Source organism: Falco naumanni, chromosome 11 (genome assembly GCF_017639655.2).
Source record: "Falco naumanni isolate bFalNau1 chromosome 11, bFalNau1.pat, whole genome shotgun sequence".
Taxonomy (NCBI): domain Eukaryota; kingdom Metazoa; phylum Chordata; class Aves; order Falconiformes; family Falconidae; genus Falco; species Falco naumanni.
This window is the reverse complement of record NC_054064.1, coordinates 8071762-8094233: the sequence shown is the minus strand read 5'-3', so window position 1 is coordinate 8094233 and position 22472 is coordinate 8071762. Positions and strand designations below refer to the sequence as shown.

General features: G+C 51.3%; 1 protein-coding gene across 2 annotated transcripts in view; it reads right to left on the bottom strand.

The window, feature by feature from the left end:
- PBX1 (PBX homeobox 1) overlaps positions 1–22472 on the bottom strand; it is a 135093-nt gene that overhangs the window by 18960 nt on the left and 93661 nt on the right. For both annotated transcript variants that reach the window (XM_040610564.1, XM_040610565.1), the window contains exons 3-6: positions 10102–10346; positions 7001–7191; positions 5922–6057; positions 2056–2215 (exon numbers count right to left, since the gene is read on the bottom strand). In XM_040610564.1, coding sequence (XP_040466498.1) covers positions 2056–2215; positions 5922–6057; positions 7001–7191; positions 10102–10346 — 732 coding nt within the window. The remainder of the gene's footprint in view (positions 1–2055; positions 2216–5921; positions 6058–7000; positions 7192–10101; positions 10347–22472) is intronic.

The following is a 22472-nucleotide window of genomic DNA, read 5'->3' as shown; positions in this document are numbered from 1 at the left end:
CATTTAAGCAACTGAAGCTCTTCCCTGGCTATTCCAGATCTCTGGATCTGACAGCAGTCGAAGAAAGAGGAAAAGAAGAAAAGCTGTGTCTCTTTGGTCCAAGCTGATGCGGACTGCAGGACAGCATCACAGGCAGTAGGCACTTCCCCCCACGCATGCAATTCTGCTGTCTACCCTCCAGCCTTTTCTACAGAGGGGGTTAGCATCAAGAGACCCCACCTGACCAGGTACTTGGAGTGAGATGCTTGGAAAGGATGACATTTTTAAACAAACCAAAAAGAAAAGAATCAAAAAAAATTCCTGCAAACCATCTGTCCCTGCAAACCGTCGACCTGAGCCTTCTGAGCTCCTCAGCTGAGCCAGAGCAGGCAGCCCTGGGTGAGGAGGAGGTGGGAGAGATGCCTCCAGCAGTATTTCTGACCAAAAGCTGCATCCCTGCTCTGGGAGGCAGACCCCTAGCAAGTAACACGTCCCCTGGAAATTAAGGGGCTTGTGTGTAGGGACTTCTCTCCACTGCTCAGCTGCATAAACCTACAACTCGCTTCTGTGCAAGCCATCCACGTGAGTCCCTGCAAGGTGTGGGCGAGCTCCCCAGCCCAGAGTGATGAATCCCCCTGACCACATCAGCTCGTGGGTAACAGACTGCCTTTGCCTTCCTGCTGCAGGGCTGGTTTGGACGATCAGCCAGACACATGCTGCTGTTTTCTCCCCTTGTTTGCCCCCTGGCTCTTCACTTTCGACTCAAAACCTCCCAATCTGAGGGTGCTTCTGGTGTCTGATCCCTCTGATCTGTGACAGGCAGAGTCATGCTCACTATAGAAGCATGTCCTGATAGAAACCAGCATTTGCATGGTGTACCACTGGTGGTCTGCTTAATGTCCAGCTTCTCCTGCTGCCCACCAGCCCCTTTGCTCCCCCACTGTTTCTTTCCTCTTAGTAGCCTACCTGTAACAGCAAGCATCACACCCCAGTGAAAGGGTACTAGGAGCAGACACTGAGCTCAAAGGCACAAGCGTGGCACATTCCCACTCTCCCTCCCACCCCTAAAAAGAAAAACAGGCACGCAGATGTTCACGTGGATAACGAAGTACACGGCACCCACAAAGTTAATGTTTTCCCCTCCGTTTAATCAAATCCCAGTTTTCCATTGCTCTTGGGAGTGGAGCACAACCAACTGAGCACAGCCTAGGATGGTTTTTGGGTCGGCCACCCTAGTGGCAGGCACCACGCATGAACTAAGCATCGTTCTCTAGCAGAGGAGTTGAAATCTGGACAAAGTGCTCTGTGCCTTTGACCCTCAAAACAAACAAATGGAAACCACAGCAAACGGGCAGGAAGGGGGGAAAGGGAAGGGAACTACCCATGGATTTCCCTGGATCACGTTGACACAAACGGAAAATAAAATTCACACAGAGCACACTCTTGCAGGTGATCCAGACACTGTCATATAAGCAATCAAAGGTAACCACAACAGAAAGAAAATCAAAGGATAAAAATCTACCCAAAACAACCCCCAAAATGGCATGAGTTAGGACATCCCAGAAATGCTGGGCTTATCCATTAGGGCCACTCATGCTTTCAGCCCCAGTGAAATAAAATCATTATGCAACAACTTTTTAATCACTTCTTTTTTCTCCCCCCACATAAGTGCAAGCAATCCCGGCAACTTTTTTCAGATCATTTTTTCTGGTTTTGCGTTCACCATACATACATATAATCCCCAACATGGCATCGTCAGTCACAAGGTCTGTTCACATCATTTTTCCAACGAAAAACAGAACAGGGAAGGGGAAGAGAAAAAAGAGAGAAAAGAAAAAAAGAGGGGAAAAAAGCAAAGAAAATAAAGTACCCCCAATCAAAATAACCCCCAAAACCAAACCCATCTCTCTTTTTTGTTGTTTTTTAAAAACCACAAAAGTGAGCCAGCCAAAACCAGAAAACAAAAACTGAAATAACTAGAAGAAGGAAATAAGAGAGAGATTAGAGGGAGGAGGGGAAATTAACAAAAAAACGAACACTAATGACCCAAAATAAAAAAAAACCACAAAAACTAACCAGCTGAATTGGGAGTTGAGGGTGAGTTAGCCTGGCTTCCATGGGCTGACACATTGGTAGCCGTGACAGCCGTTTTGGCAGCATAAATATTGGCTTCCTCTTGAAATTTACCTATGTTCTTCTTGTACCGGATTCTCTTATTTCCAAACCAGTTTGATACCTAGAGCGAGTTTAAGAGAAGACAAAGACGTTAACGTTTCGGCTCCGGCAAGCGCAGCTGGGTGAGGAAGGTGGATTAGTTCAGGTTAAGCAGTACATATTCCTTTTCCCCCCCATTCTCCTAGCCGCCGAAGGTAGCACTTTCTACCCACGTGAGTGACACCAAGCCCAGGAAAGGTGGTGGGACCACCTTGGGAGCGCTGGGTTTGCGCGGATGTATCTGGTTCCTCTATGGATGAGATGTCCACTATGGTTCCTCTGTGGATGAGATGTCCCTTAAGCTTAAGGGGATGCTCCACGGGAACCGCTAGACCCACCCCATGAAAACATCAGACGTGTTTAAAAAAGAACTGAGAAAATCAAATGACCCTGAAATTGCACGATCTGAAAATAGGTATGTGTCATTTTGGAACTTTTTATTTGCCTCCTCCTCAGAAGCCCTTTGACAGGGGTGGATCTCCTGACTCCCAGGTGCCCCTTCTGCTCCCTTTGGAGAAGCCAGCTGTGGCTTTCAGGAAGAACACCCAACAAACTTCCTCGGGCTCGGCTGACACACAAAATTGCCTTGGGATCACTGAAGCTCTGCTTTTGATCCATCTGCGTGAAATCAGTGCAAAAGGTCAGAAGTGGATGCTCTTCCTCCAGCTGAACTCGGCTTTGTACGGTTTAGTGTGAGCCACTACCTAACCCAGGAGCTTCAGGGGAAGGCTGGAGAGGGAGCACAGGGCTTGTCCTATGGCTTAACTTTGGTCCCAGGGAACAAGTGTGTCCCTTGGCAAGAGGCAGGAGATGTTTCCATCGTGTTTGCCTGGAGAACGGTATGGGCCTGATGTGTCTAAGTGACTAGAAGTGCGTGCTGAATGGGGCTAGTGGGTTTATTTTAAACAAATGTAAAGAAGCAGGATGAAATTCTTCACAAGTCATGAGGGTGGCTGAAAATGATGGCCCAGACCTGAAGGCAGAACGAAGTGGTGCCGCTCTGCTCATGCCAGTCCTGGCAAAAGCCGTTTCCCTGCGTCTGCAGCAGCGCAATGGATGAACCTCAGAAAACTCAAAGGGGATGTCTGAGCAGTGGCCCTTGCAGACTGTCAGGCTGATATCCTGGGATCAGTAGTATGAATGCTTGACAGAAAGGTCGCTTGGACAACTTTGGACAAGGCGTCTGGATAAATACCCTGAAGTATGCATGTCAGAGGTTCAGCACAGTGATAGCATAACTTCAAAGTCTGTGAAACCAGGCTGTGGTACCTGGCCAGAGCTGCTTCCCAGGGAAAATGGCAGGGTACCTCCCAAAGCACCACGAACCCAGCGTTCCCCAAATCCTGCTCAGTACTCTGCTGACGGTAATCCTGTTCACTTGTGGACACTATGTTGCACTAAACAATTTCAGAGGAGACATGGGAAAATTCAACCTACAGTTTGGGAAGTAGCTCTCAGCTGCTTCTTCAAAAACACGAACACAGAGAATCAGGAATGTCTTCTCACAGGCAGGTCTCTAAGCAGAAGACAACTTCCAGCCGCTACTAACCTCGTTTGAGAAATCTCATCAGGATGAAGAGTATGGGCAAACGCCAGAGGACACTGCAACTCTCCAGCGCTCCTAGGACTGCTTGGAGCTCAACCTTGAGCTAGCAGCTCAACCTCTTTGGTGGGACTCCAAGGACATTCTCCCTTTGTGCTTACATCAGTGCTCCCCCTTCCAAATGGACTGTCCAAGCACCAAGACACAGAAGACAAAAGACAATACTGGAGGCTCATCCTGGGAAGCTTATGATTTTTTCCTCATCTTAGGGAAACAATTGTTTTGGCTTGGGTGCCGATAACTGAAACCTCTATGTTTTTATTCCTGTGATGCTTTCTATCTGCAGTGCTCCTAGAGGGGTCAGCAGCTTCTACACAGGAGTCACTTCATCCACCAATTTATTTGCTGCTGAACTGCAGGTACCCAATCCTGTGCTGCTGCAGAGCAGGGAAAAGAAAATACAACCTGCAGAGACTCAGAACAGCACCCAACCTAGATCTGGGAGCACACGTTTCAACGGCACCAGGAGCAGGTGCTGTTTGCAAGGACCTCCATTTCACTCGGTCCAGCTTTCTCATTAATGACACCGTGCTCCTTTGTGATCTTCCCACTTGGCCATCTCTCTACAACAGCTCTTCTGGCTTCAAATGCTGGAGCCGGTGGGTGAACTCTGAGCGCCACAGCGAAGGAAGTCAGGATAAACGGCCACCACAATCAATCTCCATCTTAAAACTTGTGAAGCAAAGAACCGACCTACCCTGGTCAGCCTTCTGAGTTCAGATCAGCTCTGCCCATGACTTGCACAGATTCACGCTGTCCCATGTTCCCACCTCAGCAGAAACAGAGACCTGGATGTGTGTTTTTCTACCTTCTTTGGATGAAGAAGGGTGGGAGATCCTGGAGACAGGCACAAAGCAGCCTTGATACAGCTTGATCAAAAACTACGATACAGCACGAACAAAAAAAGTGTAGGATTTCTCCTGGGCATTTTCTTTTTGCGAGAGAAAAGTTGTAAGTGTGAACAGATGAATTAAATAAAAGTGAGAGGGGAAGCATCAGGACAGCTGTAGTTTTACTTCAGCCAATATGTGCTATCTCTCGTAGGTAACTCTGGGCAGAATCAACGTTTGGGTCTTCTGACCCAGGGGATGCAACTGGAAATCACTCAGCAGGCGTTCAACACGGTGACGACACCTACCCTTGGATCCTGTTGCTCCTGCTGAAGGCAGACACGCTCTCACAAGGACACCAGATGCTACTGCTGTCTTCAGTTTACTCAAGCGACGAACAGGCATGTGCCTGGGGCTGGGAAGCAGCCCAAGATGGGGAACGCGATGGGAGCCTAGAGGGAGTGCTAAGCTCACATGAGGACAAGCCTAGCAGAGGCTGTATAGATTGGCTTTCAATCACACAGCTTGCTCCAAAATGAGAGGAAATAAAGAAGGGCAGGCCCGAGCAATGTACAGCTGAACACTTCAAGGACTGACTACACTCCTCGCAAACCCCAGCAGCTCCCAGGTCAAAGCTACAGACTCCAGAAACTATGTGGCTGCCTTTAATGTATGGAAATAATTCGATTTTTTCTTGACCACCTTTCTTTGAGGAACAAGCAAGTCAGGGAGATGTCGTGTTCCGCAGCACAAGAGCAATGACAAAGAGCCATCACCCTGAGAAAGCCCACTCTCCTTGAGCACAAGCTATAACCGTTACCCTATCTGACCCAAACCCTTCCCACCGGGATCTTGTCCATTCTACCTCACTAAGCAAAATCTGCGCAACTCTTCCTACTCCCTTCGCACCCCTTGGCTTGATGGACTTCCATCACAAAGAAGCTCTTCTTGCAAGCCAGCTCAGCACTGTTTCCTTGAGGAGAAGACTTTGCCTCTGTGGGTCTCACACCACATTCTGCACTGTTAACGCTCTGGCTGCACACACAACCATCGCTCTATGAAGTCTTCATCCCTTCTAAACTCTCTCCCAAAGTCTCCTTTTCCATCCATGCCTTCAGTCTGCAAGTCTGCCATCTGCTCTCCCATCCACTTAACGCTAACTTGCGCTACACTCATTTAGTAATTAAATGCTCAACACCGCACCATGACTGACTTGACCGTGGTCCGGGGTGCCCTTCGCCGCGCCAAGGTTTCCCATTAGGAGCCATCTTTGCTGCATTTCTGAGCTCTCTCACCTGTGAGACTGTGATGCCACATTTCTTGGCTAGCTCTTCTTTGGCTTCCTCACTGGGGTAAGGGTTGCTGAGATGGGAATAGAAATACTCATTCAGGATTTCCGTGGCCTGCTTGTTGAAGTTTCGTCTCTTCCGCCTTGGCATGAAGAAAGAGGGGGAAATAGAAGGAAAAGGAAAGGGAATCAGTGCCAGGGATTCAGAAATAGGAATGCAATTTTAGATACCCTGATTTCCCCCACTTCTCTCCCTCCTTCCCCTGCTCCTGGGAGCATGGAGTGCAACAGATTCATGGCCTGGAAGCTTCTCATCTGCACCTTGCTGGTGACTCCTCTCTCAGCACCTTCCAAAGCAAATTGTCACTGTATCCTCCAGCTCCCAGAAGAGTCTTGAAGTTGGCACCCAGCTCCTCCACCTGGGAAGGTGACTCCCAACACCTGGCTACCCTGGCCAAAACCATCACTGCTACTCTGCAAAGCTCCATGCTGAGAAAACAGCGCTGGATATATCCTTGCGGAAGCCTGTTCCATTTACAGCTGCACGTTACGTCTGCCACCTCTTTCCTCGTACCCCCGGTGTGGCTGCCTCTCCTCCCAGTCCCAAACTGCAGGCCAAGCCACTGGCTGCACGTAACCAGCTTGGGCAGTGGAAGAATTCTGCAGCAGATCAATAATCTGGGACAACGGAAACAGAAGGAAAAGAACAGGAACCTAGAGGGGGCACGACGGGCTGGCAGATTAGCTTTCAGCCCTAACTGAAGTGCCCATTTTCACCACAGAGGTTTGCTGCAACAAGCCACAGAATTTCCTTCTGCCACAGAAAAAACCAGAATGTGCAATTCTCAAGGTACAGCTGGGAGCCTCCCTGAGACAAAGGCTGGATGTCTTGAATTGCTGTCCCCTACCCTGCTGAGCCACAGACAGCTAAAGGATAAGGAAGGTAAATAGCCTCTGTGGCTCAAGACCAAGAGGCATGGCCCCTCAGATGGACCTGAATTCACTCTAGAACCTCAAAACAGCTCTCCCAGGCCTGAACAACATTGCACAGCATGTGGGGAGAAAGGTTTGGTGGGGTGAACTCACCGTGCGTCCAGAAATCGGGAGCGCAAGATCATTACGGCTTCACACGTGCTTTGCTTCAACTGCATCTGGATGGAGCTGAACTTGCGGTGGATGATGCTCACCATCCGCTCTATCTCCTTCGGCGAGATAGGTCGGGTCCGGCTCTGCTCACGCAGCAGGTTCATCACATGGGTGGTGAATTCGTTGCATGCCTGGGATGGCAAGAAAAGCAAAAGAAACCCCAGGATCGGAAGGTCATTCGAGGGCGTCAAGGATGGAGGCAACGCTGCTGAAGGAAGAAGACTCAAGTGGAGGCCTCAATGGCTGGGGCTTTTAGAGCAGACCCAGAGCAAGAATGTGCTGGCTCTCCAGGGAGATGTAAATTTCTCTCGTCTGCCAAGCAGAGAATTTGAGAGACTCCCCAAAAATACGCTGAGAAAGGCAGGAGCCAATTTCTTCCCTCTCAGGAATCATGGATGGAGCTGGGGCAGCCGAAGCTTTAGGACTCAAGTTAAGCATGAAGAAGTCCCAGCCACTGTTTTTCTGGATGTGACTGGTGGAGGTATAGATGTATCTGAGGAGGACCATGAACCTTTTGACCCACTGTCCCTCCTCCCGCTGCCCCAGCCGGACCCCAGCACCACATATCCTGCAGAGCCCCTTGTGCTTCATAGGAGCAGCTCCCAGAGAGACGCGGCCCCGCTCCGTGCCCTCAGCACATCAGGTAAGACAGAAATAACGATAATAATTAAAACCTGAGTGAGGCAGGAGCCCTGACAAGTAAGGACAACCAGGTAACCATCCCAATTAGTTTGCTGCTGGCACAGCACTGCCTGGCCGCTCGTGCTGTCCCCACGCTGTGCTGTGAGGATAGGGCAGTAAGAGGAGTCAGGGGGACAAGGGAGGGATTTTGAGGCTGGATGAAGGCCACTTCATCGCCCTCTTCTCCACCCCCATGACAGGACCCTCTGATTCCCAGAACCAAGCCCCGAAAACCAGGTTGAGAGCAGCAGTCAGATACCGATGGCTCGAGACGCCTCCGGTGCTGCTGGGACACAGGCAGCTGCTCTGGGGACAGCATCCGCAGCTCCCACTCCATGATGGGGAAAAAAGCAGGGGCAAGAAACACTGATTTTTGTGGACTGGCGACATGGGCTTGACTTACTATCTCCCACCCCACCCTTCCAAGCTGAATTCCCACCCGCAGCTCAGACCCAACAAGGAGACATCCCCGAGGCCAGCAGAGCCCCTCCAATTGCCCGCCACCAGCGCCAGCTGACAGCTCCCATCTCCCGGGGTGAGCGCCAGCTACGAAAGCTCTCAGCCGGCCGCCTCTGCTCCCAGATGCCCGAGCAATTTCAGCTCATCTCCTCTTGGCGTGAAATAAAAAGCATTAAAGGCAAAATTGCCGACGAGCGCTGTGCTGTCACAGCAGCAGGCAGACGCTGTGAGACACCAGGCGCTGAGCTCCCCCAGCCACCAACTGTGGGACTGGGGAGGGGGACGGAGGTTCGGTGGCCCTGAACCCTGGCTTTGCAGGGCTGCGGGTGATGATACCAGAGATGTGGACCGGCACAGCCAGCTGCAAAGGAACTCGGTGGCAAAACTAATCCTGTCGGTGGGCTGCGAGGAGGAAAGGTGTGGCCCACCTCACCCCATGGGGCTGGGGTAAAGGCTTCTCCCACTTGGGTGCCCCTTTGGGGAGCAAAATTGATGCAGAAACAAAATCAAAAATGCAAAGAAACAAACCTCCTGCCCAAGGGGAGGAAGGAGCAGAAGGTCCTTCCCTGAAGCCTGTCTTGGCTGTGCCAAGGGTCTCTCCTTGGACCCGGGTGGCAGAGGACAGAGGGTCTCTCTCTTCTTCTTCAGCCTGGAGGCTGAAAGATGAGCCCTGACGTGCTCTCCACTCCTACCCACATGAGATGTCTGAGGCTCCCTCACACCGCACCACCCTGTCTCCGTGCCTCGAGGGAGTGGCAGCAAGGCTGTGACAGCCACCAAAGGTCATCCAACTTACCCCCAGCCTGCTCCCTGAGCCCTGCCACTGCCTCCTCCTCTTAATGCTCTGCCAAAATGCCTTCCATGGTGTGACCACACCTGGCTTCTCCAACACCAGAGCCCTGTCTGGCCTGACCACACTGACTCCAGCTCCAACCCAGGCGTGTAGGTCTGAAGATGGCAACCAGCAGCCTCAGCTTGGCAACGCGGCTCCTGAAGGATGAGATCTTCCAGTGCCACCATGCACCCAGTCAGCCAGGTAAAATGGGGGCTGGGCTGGTTCGCCCATACAGCCCCCAGCCCCAGTGGCCGCTCATAGCCCTGTCACATCGGCAGAGATGGCGTTAAACCAGACCTGGAACCCTGCCTGGCCCTTGGCCGCGGAGCCTGTCCTGCACCCAAAAAGGAGGGATGCTTCCTCGCTTGCACTGCATAAACCACAACCTTGGGGTAGAAACCACACTCAGCACAAGGCAAGCCATGCAGCAGCAAAGAGAGGTCTGCAAAACATCTGGAAGCGTTTGAAAGAAACCAGTTTTGAGCATTGGCCTGTGAAGCTTTTCATGCAATTGTCAGTGTTACCAATAGCTGCATTCATGACCCAAATAGTTGGGGTTTTTTTAAGAATAATTTTCCACAAGATTTTTTTTTTTTTTTTTTTTAAAAAAAAGAACTTTTGAAGCAGAAGAAATATTCAAGGAAGATTTTGATTCAAGCCTTGCTTGGAAAACTGCCTGCGCCGAGGCCAGCACCCTGAAGAGGACACCCCCTTCACAGGGCCAATTTTTGGCAAGGTACTAGGGGCGGAGTGAAAAGCTAAAATCAAAGGGGCAACCGGTGCCGAGCCTATTCTCGTGCCACATCCCAGCACAACCACCCAACCCTAAAAAAGCATGTTTTCACTCCAATATCAAGCAACAGTTTGCATTTGCCTGTGTGCTCCTAACAATAGATGTCAGTAGCGATCCAGGCTGTGCACATCCACACCACCGTGCCGGCACTTCTGGCTGCTCCGGCTGCTGCTCCCACCATCCCACCACCACCAGCACCCCTGCCCCGGCTCCTGCTCCCACCATCCCACCACCACCAGCACCCCTGCCCTCCGCCGCGAAGGAGCCTGTTACCTGCTCGTACTTCTCCAGCTCCGTGTGGTAGATCTGCCGGATCTGGGAGAGTTTGGCTCTGTAGTCGGAGTGCTCCACCGAGTTGTCCGAGCCGGCTCCTCCCGAGGCAGCAGCAGCAGCAGCAGCGGCAGCCGAGCCACCTCCTTTTTCAGGGCCTGCTACCCCCTCGGCCAGGAGCATGTTGTCTAACCGCATCAGCTGGGGGTCCGTGGGCTCCTCTTCCTGCGCCCCCCGGATGCTCAGCACTGCAGGAGACACAAAAGGGAGAGCAAAGCTTGAGTTGCGCCCAGGGCTTAACTCGGGAAAGGGGATGCTCAGCCAAAGGGGATGCTCAGTTCCCACCAACGGGGCTTTTCTTCCTTGCTGGGTACCCCAGCAGGCAGTCTGTACCCTGGTGCCCCAACGCCTGTCACCAAGCGCAGCTCCCCGGCTCTCCAGCCCGGTGACGGGGACCACTCCAGCTCCCCACTCCCCTCCCGGCCTCCTCCCTCCTTCCCGCAGGGAAGAAGTAGGGCAGAACCGGCAGAGAGCTCACTGCAGAGCTAACCCAGAAAACCAAGCTTTGTGCTCGAATACGCAGCAAAACTGGTAGCCACACCAACCAAAAACCAAAATAGATGTACCCGTTCTTGCTGCCAGAAGTGATAGGGACCATATCTCCCGACTCAAGCACGGAATGGGAAGGTGGGGGTCTCTAGCCCAGACCTCAGCTCACCCAAGGGTCCTCCTGTGTCACCTAGCATGTCATTTACAGCCCGATCCTGCACCATTTGCATCAGCCCTCAACCCCAGACAGCAGAGGAAGACGCACAGAGCCTAGGCCTGACTGTGCCTCAGTTTCCCCATCTTTAAATGCAGATGGAGAGGGCTTGTGAGGCCATGCTTTTAACCATGCAGTGGAAAAAAAACCAAAAAAAACCCGGTAAGAAATATAATTTTACTCTTCGGAAAACACCTTTGTTGTGTTTTTTTTTTTTAGAATCCAGTTGTTCCAGTGAAGTGTAAACCATGCTAAGAAAAGGGGAACAGATAAATGAATCCTCCTGGAGCAAGTTTCCAAGGATAGGATTCTCTTCCCCTCTTTGTACTCTCCACCCCAATTACTGCTTGAGTAGAAGTCCTTCTCTTGCGAGGACTTCCCTGGAAAAAACACATGTGAGCATCCCGACCGCTTGGGATGTCCCAGGTCTGAAGGATGGCAGTCCCCCACGTGTCCCCCGCGCATCCCCGCACGGCCTGTGTTTGAAAACAGAAGCATAACCTGAGATTTCCGCATGCACACAAGCACAGGTGTGCGCAGCTGCGAAATAAATAAAATAAATCCTTGGTGAGCAAACAAAAAAGGCATTTCCTAAGAGAAATCAATCGTATTTCCCCATCTCGTCCAGCACAGGAGCTCAACGCACTTTGTGAACATGCACACACACCCCCCAAGCACACGCTCACGCACACGCACATCCAGAGCTGGGTAACGCTGCGTGGATTTTAATAAAGCTGTGCCCACTTACACCAAGATGAATTTGACCCCCTGAATCTGCAGCACAAACAAAAGCAAGTGATTTTCCCTGTCATTTAAAAAACAAACCCCCAAAAAAGTCTAAAATCAATTTGCAATAAGGAAAGTAAAACCAGGGCAGCTAAAAAACCTGGGCAAAGACCGAGTATGGTCTTCCTCACTCTGAAATAAGTTAAAGATACAGCTATTATCAGTATAAAATGAAAGTTAAAAGGCCCTGTTGAGGTTTGGGTAACACTAAAAAGAGCTTTTTTAAAAAGCCTCAAACTCTATGGAAATAATAACTTTCAGGACTCTAGCATCTACTGGCATTTCTGTGATTAAAACATTTGCTGTCAACAAAGGTGGGAAGGTCAGGAGGAAAGCAAGACAGAAAAAAGCCCAACAACAGTAAATATGCCAATAAGATGAGCTAATAATAAATAATTCCACGCTAGGGTGGATCATTTCTGTACAGAGGGATGGGGGCAGAGTGCCAAATCTGGAGCCGGGTGCCAGTTGCCGAGCCCTGAGGAGACAGGACCAGCATCTCCCCCCACCGCCAGCACCCAGCTACACGCTTTGCCAATGAATAAATCCGAGAGGAGAGGTCAGCTTTCATCAAGAAAATGGTTTGGGGTCTTCGGACTGCAAACTGAAACAAGAGATAAAAATAGCCAAATTCCTTAAAAGAAGAAGAGGAAAGGGGCCAGGCTACAGGGAGGACATAAACTTGCTATGGAAAAAAAAAAAAAAAAAAAAAAAGAGAGAATAAATTCCTATTCTTCCAGGACAAAAAAAAAAAGAAAAAAGAAAAAAGAAAAAATTTGCTACATTAAAGCACATCAAAAGCCCAAATATAAACGGAAAGCAACACAGATTTAAAAAACCCCCAACAATCAAACAAAAACCCCCAAATAAACAAATCAAAAGCGGAATCGCCCAAACAGGTGCATCTGTATTTCAAAAGGGAAATATTTTTAGATTAAAAATCTCAGGAATCATTGACCTGACAGGTAGGCATGAGTGATTAATTAGTTTATGTTTAGAGAGCTGCTTCCTGATGAAAAGCACTGTATAACCCCTGAGCTTTATTACTGAGCAACACACACAGACCAGTACCCGTGGGGGTGTGCACCCAGAGCCCCCCCGGCACATGTCCCCGCAGCAGAGACCCCAGCCCGGCTGGGGACCATTTGGGATGGTCTGGGTTGGGGTGCTGGCTCCCAGTAACGCTGGGCAGTAAATAAATGGAAAGGCCAATGTGTCTAAGCAGAACTGATGCTGCCTATTTATCCCTGGAAGGCTGTGCTCAGCTGAGGAGAAGACAAAATGATTATTTAAAAGCTCCTTTTTTAATCTTCCCGGTGCCGTCCCCAGCTCCAACGCACCTCCCGCCAGAATGCCCGGGGTGCTGGGCTCCCCAGCAGCACTGACCCTCCCAAATACCCCCTGTGGCAGGATGCGACCCCTGCTCCGCCAGCCGGGGGGGCGCGGGGTGAGCCGCTACACCCGACCCGCAGGGCCTGGGTGGCCGATCGTGAAAGGCCCCCGCTCTCCCCAGGCTGCTGGCTTTCCCACCAAATTAAAATAAAATAAATTAAGCAGAATGATCCTCAGCGGTCCGGCAGCGAGCCGGAGCCGAGGGGCTGCAGGCATGCTCCCGCCCCTGCACTGGCATCCCCAGGACCCACCATTTGCTGCTCCTGATGGAGGAGAGGGGGGAAGAAAAGGAAAAAAAGGAAGAACAAAAAGAAAGATAGCGGCTGGCAGCCGGGGGGAGGAAAATTCATGCGAGACTTTCTGTCCTTGGCCGCTTTCCTGCTGGCTCGGCAGCTCCTGGAGCCGCAGCAAATGTCGCTAGAGGGTGCTCAGCCCTCGCCGAGGTCCCCCACTGCCCCAAAATGCGTTTTTATAGATAAACATATAGATGCACACATGCAAAGATAGAGAGAGATATATTATTTTTTTTCCTACGGACGTATTTTAAAAGCAAAGCCAAGCCATGTGCCTTGTCCCCTCCTGCACCACTGCAAACGCTGCTGGGTTGACCATGGGAGGGGAACCAAGGAGCACGGCTGTCGGCAGGGTCACCATCACCAGCAGCGGACCACCGAGCCACCAGCCTGTGGTCTGGTCATGGATACCACCAGGGTCACAGGGGCCCATCCCAGCAACCGGGAAATGGCTCCTAGCTCACACTCTCGCTCCTTCACCCTCTCGAGGAAGGTACCACAGCCACAGTATGCAGGGGACATTGTGCAAGTCTCAGGCCTGGGCTGGCTCGGTGGCATGGCTGTGGGGCAGGGCATGGGGAGGCGGTGGCAGGACTGGCCTCAGAGAATCAGGCAAGAAGATCAAGCTGAAAATAGCTCCCTGGCTCCTTGCCCGCCCCACAATTTAGGGACATGGAATGGAAACTGCATTGAGTCTCCAAAGCTTTCACATGCTCCAAGATGTTCCCCACCAACCCGGGGAAGCACCTGCAGAGAAACCAGCTCCATGCTCCCGTAAGATGGGCAGCCAGCACCCCACACCACAGTATCTGTGTCCGTTGTCCCCACGTGCTGGGGCAGCCACCAGCCTGATGTACAGCCGGGGGGGACAAGGGCCAGGAGACACAGCCCTTGCCAGACACGGTGCTGGCATACGCCTTCAGAACAGACTGTGCCCTGAGGATGGCCTGGAGCTGTGAAGACACCTAAGAAATCCAGAGGTAGGTATCAGACTCCCGGTCCTCCACACCACCATCCGCTCCCTTACTCACTCCATTTTCCTGGGAGCATTTTTCCAAAGGGACCTGAGAAGCCAGCTCAGCACAGCGGGCAAGCACACAGCCACCTCTCTTCTCCAAGGCTGCCCCAAAATGTTTCAGCTTAGCAACTCTTTGCTCTCCACCCCTTCCAAACACTCCAGATCAGAGAGGTGCGTGGGCAACAGAGGCAGCATGACATCATGAAGGCAATCAAACGTGACGGGGGTGATGGCAGCAGCTTAGCAGGAGACTGTAGCTCAGCAGTCACAACAAAAAAGGATGCTCAGACCTCCAGGCTCTACCTTTCTTCCAGAAAGGTCAATTTATCCTACTGCCATCACTGTCCTCAAGCTGAGGAGACGTGGGAAGCAGGGCCCTGTCCTGGCCAGACTCCCAGCATGGGATATACCCACTCACAAGGGGACGGAGGCTGCAGTGGTACAGCATTTCCACCATTTCTTATCCTCATGTCTCCCCTTGGGTGCTGCTGAATGCATGCACACCCATTCCCAGCTAGGTGCTGGCCAGGACTTCTGGGGTGGAAGCAGAAGACCAAGCAGAAGACACCAGAGGAGGCTAAGGCAAGGTGGGAACAGCCTCTTCAGGGATGCAATCGGGACATCTTGGAAGAAGACAACAAGCGAAAGACACGAAGCCAATTCAGGTTGCAATGATGAAACGGGAGGTCCCCCAGAGCTGGTGTGGCCGCTGGTTCCTCAACTCTCCGCTGACTTCAGCAGTCAAAAGCACGGTCCTGTGAAATCTGCTGTGACTGCCTGGTTAAGATCCCCTCCTACTACATGAGCTGGCAGTTCCTCTGCAGCTCCGTTTGCTGACACCACCGGCCACGGGCCGGTCCCAGCGCCTGGGCATTTAAACAAACCCACCCTAACGAGAAACCTGCTGTGTGGTTTTAACGAGTACGGGAGGAGTGCTTGCCCTGCTGCCCGAGCTGGGTTGCTTCTGGATGGCTTTTCTCATGGTTGTTTCTGCCCATTCCCAACTTGCTGAATTGCCTTTCCAGGGGGACATTTTAAAGGAGAAGGAGATTTCAAGTAAATGATTGCAACTTATCGAAAATAATGTGCTACTTAGCATCGGAGACAAGCATCCTGGCAGGCAGAAATGGGAAGCAGTGCCGGAGCAGATGGGAGTAATTAGGTTGTGATTTTCAAAAGGGTTTTCTTCCCTGCCTCCACTGTGCCTAAGATGTACTGCGGGGGGGAACAACCCACCCAAAGCAAGAGTTTCAAGAGAGGCAGACAATTCCTCTGCTGGGCTGTGAGTTGGCCTTTGGTGTGACTTTCCTGTAGGGAAAGCAGAGGTGCCCGGCATGTCAGTGCCACTGGTGGAGCACTGCTGGCTGCTCTCTGCCCTCTTGTACAGCCACAAGCAGGGCGAGATGCCTCCTTCCCCACCAAGGCACTCATCTGCCACCAAATCACGGACACCTCACCTGCACATCGGATGAATGAGCAAATCTTTCGACTTTAGAATTAGATCTTTCTCGATAAAAACGAGGATTCTAGTGCAAATCCCTTCCTAGACCAGTGCGTGCCCCTGCGGGGTGGTACGGACAACAAAGGCATGGCAGCTCCTCCCCAGGAACCCCAAAACTCCTGCACAGACCCACACAGTGCACAGCCGGGCTTGGAACCACACATCGAACATCGGCCTTTTGCAATTTAACCACTATCCATGGTATCTGCTTGGGCTTGTGAAGACCGAGCTTCAGGAGTCACATGAGCTCACCGGTTTTCTTTAAACATATGTTTTTACACCTCCAGGTCTAAAACAACAGCCAGCAAACAGAAGGACAGCCACAATGCCAGCAAATGTCCCTGCTAACAAAACCAGTAACTAATCACCTTATTTTAAGCCGATCTCTACATTCCCTGGAGCCTGTGTCCACATTTGTGAACGCTGAAGATCAACGGCACTGAACTTGGTACAAAAATACTCCCATCTGCCTCGTATTTGAGGACAGTTACACATTAAGTGGCTTGTGGCTGGCTGGCTGCATCTTCCTCATACTCAACTGTGTAGTCACAACCAAGTCAGGAGAGTTGGGGTTTGCTTCCTCAGCTGATCCACGATGGCATGGGCTTGAGCTGCTCTTCCTAAACTTTCTTTGTGCAGAAAAGCCCCCCGACCCCATGCACCTAACCTAAACACCTCCGTTTTTTCCTATGCAAATACATTTGCAGCCTCCTTTCTTCTGCAACAGCAAACCCCGGCGCAAAGGAAAACGCAGCATCTTGGATCTTCCCTTTAAACACAAAATCACCTTCAAGACCCTATGCTGAGAAGAAATAAACTTCCAGAGATCTGCGGAGGATACTAAAGCACCTCCAGCTGGGTCTTCACACTGCCAGTTCAAGGGCCCTGCTGACAGGCAGCAATGTAAATGTCTCCTCGGCAAAGCAGATGGTGTCCACCTTAAATGGGTATCAACCATCTCGGTAACCACTGTGAAGCACTTCAATGTTAAGTTAATCACAGGGTGTTTTAAACCTCAGTTGGATATATTCACCATGTTTACCTAAAGCCACCGAAAATATCAACATCAAAACACAAATACCTATTTCCAACGTAAGTGGAAGCTGGAATTTCCAAATGCGCTGACACGCCCCCTTCCAGAAAGCGGGAATTAAGAGAAGTTGGGGTTTTTTTTTCTTACAATTGACATGAAAGTTCCCCTCCTCGCTCCAACCTTTCCAAAACTTACAAATGGATGAACAGATTTTTGCTCAGATTTTCCAAAACAGGCTGCCATGGGATGAGGCACGGAAAATTTCAGCTGGCAAAATGGCTTTTTTGTGCATCTATTTATTTATTTATTTCCCAGGGAAAGGAGGAACATTGTGAAACCAACGGGCCATTTCTGTCATCAATTTTCTCACACATAAACCCAACCCCAGCAACAAACCAAGACAGAGGCTAATACCCATAAGCACTATAAAGCCACCCCAGGCCCCCACAATCCCACCTCCTCTCCCAACACGGGAGTGTCCACCAGGGCTGTTTGGAAGCAAAGCACTTACAACTATTTTGTGAGAGATACTTTTAAAGGTGGAGAAGCGGTCCTTCAGCCCATAAAGCACACAAAATTGTGGCAAGATATGTACTCCCACAGAGATGGGAGTGAGTCACATCGGTTCAGAGTAACGGTCCATCTAGCCCTGGAGGCCAACTCCAGCCATGGCCAACGAGCCCCACTAGAGACCCAACCAAGGCCATGACCAACAGCAGAAGCACCAGATGCTCAAGGCAAAAAAGAAATCTTCCCCTCCCATTACATGTTAAAGTTTTCCCCTTCTCTCTTTTCTTTAATAAAAATTTGGGTCCATTTCAAAACAACCAAACTGCTTTAAAAACCAGTAACTTCACATCTTTCTGGGGTGGAAGAGACTAAACTATTTGCTGAATCCACCCCCCCCACCCCCCAAAAAAAAAAGTAAGTCTGAATTATTCTCAAACCGCAATTTTGGGGTGTGGGAAATGGGAGGAGGGAATTTATCACATGCCAAAAAGTTTCTCAGCTCCCAGCAGCAGCTCTCCATCACTTCAGGAGGATGCAGCCTGCATGTGCCGTGGAAGCTGCAGAAGAGAGACATGTCTTTCACAGCGCTGGCAAAGAGTCTGCACCAGTTTTCTCCTAACCCCATCCCAAATGCCAAACGGGTTGCCATAGCGAGCAAGGATCTGGCAGCAAAACGATCAAAAGGTCTGGAAAATTATCACTAACACATTGGGGTGGAAAAAAAAGTCATCCCCCTACCCCACCCCAACTAGAAAATGATCTAAAATTGCCACAAAAATAAGGAACAGTGTTGTGGTGATTACTGAAAACCAGATTCCCTGAGAAATGTGACTTCCCAGGAAGCTGCATCAACATATATGAGCTTGTCTTTCCAGTCCTTCCCTGCATCCTACTCCTGCCGACCAGTTTAGCTCACGGCTAGAAACCGAGCTGGGTATGGAAACTTTTGACCCCATCTCCACATGCCCAGTTATGGCTACGTATTCAAACAAAGCACTGCGGATCAAATTTAAGTATTTTCTATTTTTCTCTTTACAGTCCTAAGGCTGCAAGCCGTGTCTACTCATGGATGCTTCACTGCAGGCTGGTGGTCAACTCCCACGGGCTTTGGCAGCAAAGCTCCCAGCTGTAATTTCCACATCTGAAATTTGGGGGCAGGTAGCACTCAGAAACCAAAGGCGATTGAACCTCTCGCACCACAAGCCGATCGCTGAACAGACGTGGTTTAGCGGCAGAAAGCAGGCTGGAAGTGTTTGCAAATATTCAAAACAAGCCAACCAAAGCCAACTGCCCCACCGCTGGACAAGCCAGCTCCTCTCCTCCCAGTTACAGCAGCTTCAAGCCCACCTTTGCCATTGTCCCACAGAACAGCAAACCCTCACAACTCCACCTCATTAAGCAAATCAACTCCACCTCCCCCAATAACACTCTGCAAAAAACTCATCGTCCCAGAGCCAAACTCTGGTCATGGAGGGATCAACCCTACCTTCTTGGCACTCTTCCCTTGGAACAGCATGGACAAATTTTGGCCACACACAGGTCCCTTCCCCATCCCACTGGGCACCCCACACATCCCCAGGCCCAGCTCACGGTCCGGCCATGAAGCAGGCTGATACTGGGGAGCAATGCTGATGCAGGCTGGAACAGTCCCGCACTCAGCTTATCTCGCAAAGCAGTTTTCCCTTTTCTAAGCAGGGCAGGATTAGCTGGCTCCAGTTACAGCTGTGAAGCATAATCAATCCCTTATCTGCGTAGGCAAACCCAGCACATCTCAAATTCTCCAGCTGTGCTGAGCACACCATAAGGGAGAGATTGGCTGCGGCCACCCAGGCTCCTCCATCCCATCCTCCGCCATCTCACCTCATCCCCTCCTGTGGGCAGGGGATGGGGACTGGGACTGGGACCGACCTCCAGCTGCTTGGAGCAACAGCCACGGGAGATAAAGGAAAGCCGGGCGAGATTCAGCGCTGCCCTGCTGCTGGGCCAGATTTGAGCTGAAGATGTAACCCAGCTAACTGACCACAGGCTGCCCCAGCTCAGGGGAGCAGCATCTTCCATGGAGAAAAGCCGGTGGCTGGGATGGTAAATTGGCAGCGGAGGGAAGGACGATAACACAACCATGCACACGTGCCCTCCTTCTCACACCTCTGAGAGTACGTTTGGGATTTTTTTCCAATGTGAGGTCGCGATATGGGACAAAAGAATCAGACTGTCCTATTGTGACAAGCAGAACAGGTGGTTACACACAGGGCTCTACGTTGGTCCCTCCAAGGGCAGCACCTGCTGTGCCAGGACCTCACTTTCTCCTGGTGGAGTCTGGGTGATGGCCCAGAGTCCCCTCTGCAGCACCAAGAGAGCAAATTGTCACTGACGGACAGCGTAAGCCATCGTCCCCACCCCAGGAGACGGCTCGGACCTGGCTTTGGCCAGACCTGGAGACACATCCCGGAGCATGGCATGGGGAGCATGGCACGGACTGGGGCTCCATAAGCCCTGCAGGAATAAATCAGCAAACAAAAGACAGGATTGCTCCGAGGACAGGTCCAGCCATAACCCCCCACACACACACTCTGAACGCCAGTTGGGCTGGGATCTGCACGGTGCTTTGCATATGAATTCTCCTTGCTGAAAAGAAATGGGTCCTTTGAATGAGCTGAATCTGCTAATGAGAAGCCGGGGCCTCCAGAGCCCCTCTGAGGACAAGGGTCCCAGTTCAACCGCCCCAGGCCAAGCCCTGAAACCTGAGAACAAACAAAGAGAGTTTTTCCCCCAGAAGGAAGCTGCCTTTCCAGTCTGCTCCCCTCTCAGAAAGGTCATCTCCCCTGGACACGCAGTGCTTGCGCACGGCTGCTCCATGCACAAAGCAGCCGGGGCGAGAAAGTCATAGGTGAAAAGACTGGCAAAAGCCCAAGCTGAAAAGCTGCATTTCAGATTCCCTGCTCCTGCCATCCTTCAAAAAAGATGACCCGTGAGACTCTCCATCCAAGGAAAGCTGCCTTGGAGCTCATTAGATGGCAAGGTCCCGCTCAAGCCTCAGCTTTGCTAAACTACCTGAAGGTACCTGCTGCCCATCACCCCGCCGCTCCGTTGCCAAATCCATGGCCTTGCCACGGGCTAGATCCGGGATTTTCTGCAATACAGGGAGTTTTTCCAGGTCTCGGAGCCAAGTCATCACAGGATACACACTGTTTTTTTCCACCCTTTCTCTCTCACAAAGTGAGCGGTGCAGAAGCAGACAGACATCTTTACCAAAAGCTGGGGACAGACACGTAACAGACCCCACTGCAGAGCACCCTGGGACCGTGTCCTCTCCCTCCGGGGCCAAGGAACTTCCCTGCCTCCTACTTACTGTCGCGCTCTCTGCCCAGAACCACGTTCCCATTTCCAGCAGCAACCTTCCGATGCAACCCAAGAGCTGAGCATGGCCCTTGTCACTCTTCTGCTTACTTGAAGGCAGCCTCGCTCCTCAGTGCTTGCAGAAGGTAGCTGCAGGAACCATATATCCCTTTTTTGGTGCATGCAAACACGAGGCAAACAAATGGGAAGGAAGAAGCAACTATTAAGCAAGGACTCTCCTCCCAGGGTGAAACCTCAGGGATGGGTTTTGCAGGAAACCTGCTGCCCTGGCAAAGGGGACACTGCGGCCACTGCTGAGTATGCGTGGATTGGAAGTGCCTACCACCAGTGATCACCTTCTCTTGAGGTCACCCATGGGCTGGACACTGCTCTTCCCTGAGAGACAGGGTCCCTGTTCCAGATGCAAAAATCCCTCCCCATGTCCACCTCTCCCCAGCCACGGCACCAGGCAATTCAAAGCCCTCTCCATGAAAACTCTGGAACTGAGTTACACACGTATGATGAATAAGCCAAGCCCAAAGCCCAAGAAGCAACCATAACCAAAAGTGTGGGAAATCCTACCCCAGTTCCTGCAGTGCAGCCACCATTTAGATGCAACCCATCAGCCACTGGACAACTTCAGGCACCTACTTTCAGTGGTGGTCTGTACTGGGATGGTATCAGGCCACTTCACAGCATTATAGATGCCACCTAGGTGACAGGACCAGAGGCAGCCTCCCTGGAGTCCACAGGCACGTCACCCCTGTGCGTTTTTGAAGCACCACAGCTCTCCAGGACTAAATGTCCCTCTAACTGCTTGCAGATTTCCCTACACACAAGGTCTTCATGCCATGCATAGATCACACCAAAGCCTACCTGAATGCTCCTCTTCCCATCTGCTTGGTTTCCAAGCCTGTCCCACTCACAGCACCAGAGAGGTTGTTTGCCTAGATGGTCCATCAAGCTCCTGTGGCTGAGACATGCCACCTTAAACCCAACTTTGCTGGGATTCGATGATCTCAGGCAAATAAACAAGCACGTTTTTTGCACGATGCTCAGTCCCTCACGACACCACGCCAACCTGCTGAGCCTGGCGTCAAACCCGGTCCTCAAGCACGCCAGACAAAGCCCAACTCTTTGAAAGGCAACAGCCGGTCGGCAGTGTTTTAAGGCCAGAAAACAGCTCTGAACGTTCAGTTCCTTCTTTAAATAGAGGCCCCTTCTGTAAACGATCTGTTTGGACAGGAGGGAGAGTGCTGCAAGAGTCCAAGCACTTGTGAAATAGGATCGGCTGCCTTTGCTCCTGCTCCACTCAAAACACATGGGGGGAAGAAAGAATCCCAAAACTAGCGAGGCAAGAAGAGGGGGGGAGGGAGCCCCTGCACCTCCGTGCTGCTGGAAGCGCACAAGACACCAAAGAAAGTGGAAAAAATAATTAAAAAGGATCAATTAGTGGCATTTCTGTTTCAAGGCGCCTGCATGTGTTTAATTATATTCCATGCAAGAGGTTGTTGACGCAGATTTCCATGCTGTGGGGCGGTGGTGTAACGGGATCCAGCTCTGCCTTCTACCTTGGACAATCCTGCTCAGACTCACCCTCTGCACGGTTGGGCAGTGCCCTCGGGCAGAGGGGGGTGATACTCAGCCCCAAGCATGGTCGCACAGCTCCCCCCTGCTCCTGCAAGAGAGGCCCCTGCCGTGAACAGAGAGGAGAATAAAGAGGGAGAAAGAAAAAAAAAAAA